At 42.1% G+C, this 2,210-nt stretch overlaps 1 protein-coding gene across 1 annotated transcript in view; it reads left to right on the plus strand.

Annotated features, from left to right (window-relative positions):
- Positions 1-896, plus strand: part of LOC107558635 (doublecortin domain-containing protein 2-like) — a 23,303-nt gene extending 22,407 nt beyond the window's left edge. The window contains exon 10 of the mRNA XM_016242294.1: positions 339-896. Within this exon, the coding sequence (XP_016097780.1) occupies positions 339-755 (417 nt within the window). The 3' untranslated portion in view covers positions 756-896. The remainder of the gene's footprint in view (positions 1-338) is intronic.
- Positions 897-2,210: the final 1,314 nt, after the last annotated feature.

Raw genomic sequence — 2,210 nt, forward strand, 5'->3', positions numbered from 1 at the left:
GAGAAGAAGAGAAGAAAGCAGAGGATGAGAGAGAGGAAGAGAAGAAAGCACAGGACGAGAGAGAGGAAGAGAAGAAAGCACAGGACGAGAGAGAGGAAGAGAAGAAAGCAGAGGATGAGAGAGAGGAAGAGAAGAAAGAAGAGGATGAGAGAGAGGAAGAGAAGAAAGAAGAGGATGAGAGAGAGGAAGAGAAGAAAGCAGAGGATGAGAGAGAGGAAGAGAAGAAAGCACAGGACGAGAGAGAGGAAGAGAAGAAAGCACAGGACGAGAGAGAGGAAGAGAAGAAAGCAGAGGATGAGAGAGAGGAAGAGAAGAAAGAAGAGGATGAGAGAGAGGAAGAGAAGAAAGAAGAGGATGAGAGAGAGGAAGAGAAGAAAGAAGAGGATGAGAAAGAGGAAGAGAAGAAAGAAGAGGAAGAGAAGAAAGCAGAGGATGAGAAAGAGGAAGATAAGAAAGAAGAGGATGGAGAGATAAAGGAAGAGGGACAGGCATCAGAACCAGAGGCACATGATGATGGTGAAGAGAAGCAAGACGAAGAAGCTAAAGGAGGAGCAGAAGAGGAGAAACCAGAGGAAGGAGATGAAGAGGAGAAACCAGAGGAAGGAGATGAAGAGGAGAAACCAGAGGAAGGAGATGAAGAGGAGAAACCAGAGGAAGGAGATGAAGAGGAGAACCAGGAGAACACAGAGAAGGAGGGAGAGCCGGCGGAGGAGAATCCAGATCCCAGTGAGGACGCAGTCGCAAATACTGAATGAAAACCTGAAGGAGTTCAGCGAGAAACGATCGTCTGCCATCATGTGTGATTTTCTGCCTCCTGCAGATCACAGAAGGAGAACTTCCACTTCGTGGAAATATTCTGGCTGTTGTTTTCTCTATAACAACGTGAAAACGATGGAAAAGAGGGACCAGAACATTCTTCAAAATATCTTCTTTGTGTGACAAGACAGAAAGTCATTCAAATGATCACTTCTGGGTGAACTATGCCTTTAGAGGATGATTCATTACTTTGATTACTACTAATTTATTCATATTATTAATTGAATGTGTTGAGATTCTAATACTGTGAACAGCTTTAATAACAGCTAATTTTGCCAGTTAGCATTTGAGAAAATAAATATTTTCCATATAGTAACATAAATATGGTAACTAAATGAGTTCCAGTGCTAATGTCTGCTGAGCTGATAGGTGTAATGTTTGCTAAAATATTTATTTTAGATACTTTTTGTCAAGGAAGTTGAATATATGGATTTCTATCCATCTTCCAGTCGCTCCCGTTGTGCATGTCATAACTGTTATATTATCATTTCAACTGACTTAACATCAGTCCTGAAGGATGAGCTACATGCAAACTAAATACATATCTAAATACAGTCTTTTTTCTAGCAATTTTGAGAAATTACAAAATATTATTTCAGATATCCACTTGCAATTTTAAGAAAAAGTCTGAATTGTGAGAAAATGTTGCATTTACCGTTCTTATTAAAACAAAAATAAAAAAAAGGTGTGTGTGTGTAAATAAAATTCTGTGGTGAGAGAGAAAAAGCTGAATAGCAAGAGGCAAAGTCATCACCCTATTAAAAACATTTCCATCAGTGTTTAACTGATTTGGCTGCGTTTTGTTGACTGTATCTCAATGTGAGTGACACACACACACACACACACACACACACACACACACACTCACACACACACACACACACTCACACACACACACACACACTCACACACACACACACACACTCACACACACACACACACACTCACACACACACACACACACTCACACACACACACACACACTCACACACACACACACACACTCACACACACACACACACACTCACACACACACACACACACTCACACACACACACACACACTCACACACACACACACACACTCACACACACACACACACACTCACACACACACACACACACTCACACACACACACACACACTCACACACACACACACACACTCACACACACACACACACACACACACTAACCCTAACACACTCACACACACACTCACACACACACTAACCCTAACACACTCACACACACACACACCCACACACACACACTCACATACACACACTCACACACACACACACTCACACACACACTAACCCTAACACACTCACACACACACTCACACACACACACACACACACACACACAGCTGGTAGGAAATCTGGTGATGCTT

This window comes from Sinocyclocheilus grahami, unplaced genomic scaffold (genome assembly GCF_001515645.1).
Source record: "Sinocyclocheilus grahami isolate Dianchi unplaced genomic scaffold, SAMN03320097.WGS_v1.1 scaffold654.1, whole genome shotgun sequence".
Taxonomy (NCBI): domain Eukaryota; kingdom Metazoa; phylum Chordata; class Actinopteri; order Cypriniformes; family Cyprinidae; genus Sinocyclocheilus; species Sinocyclocheilus grahami.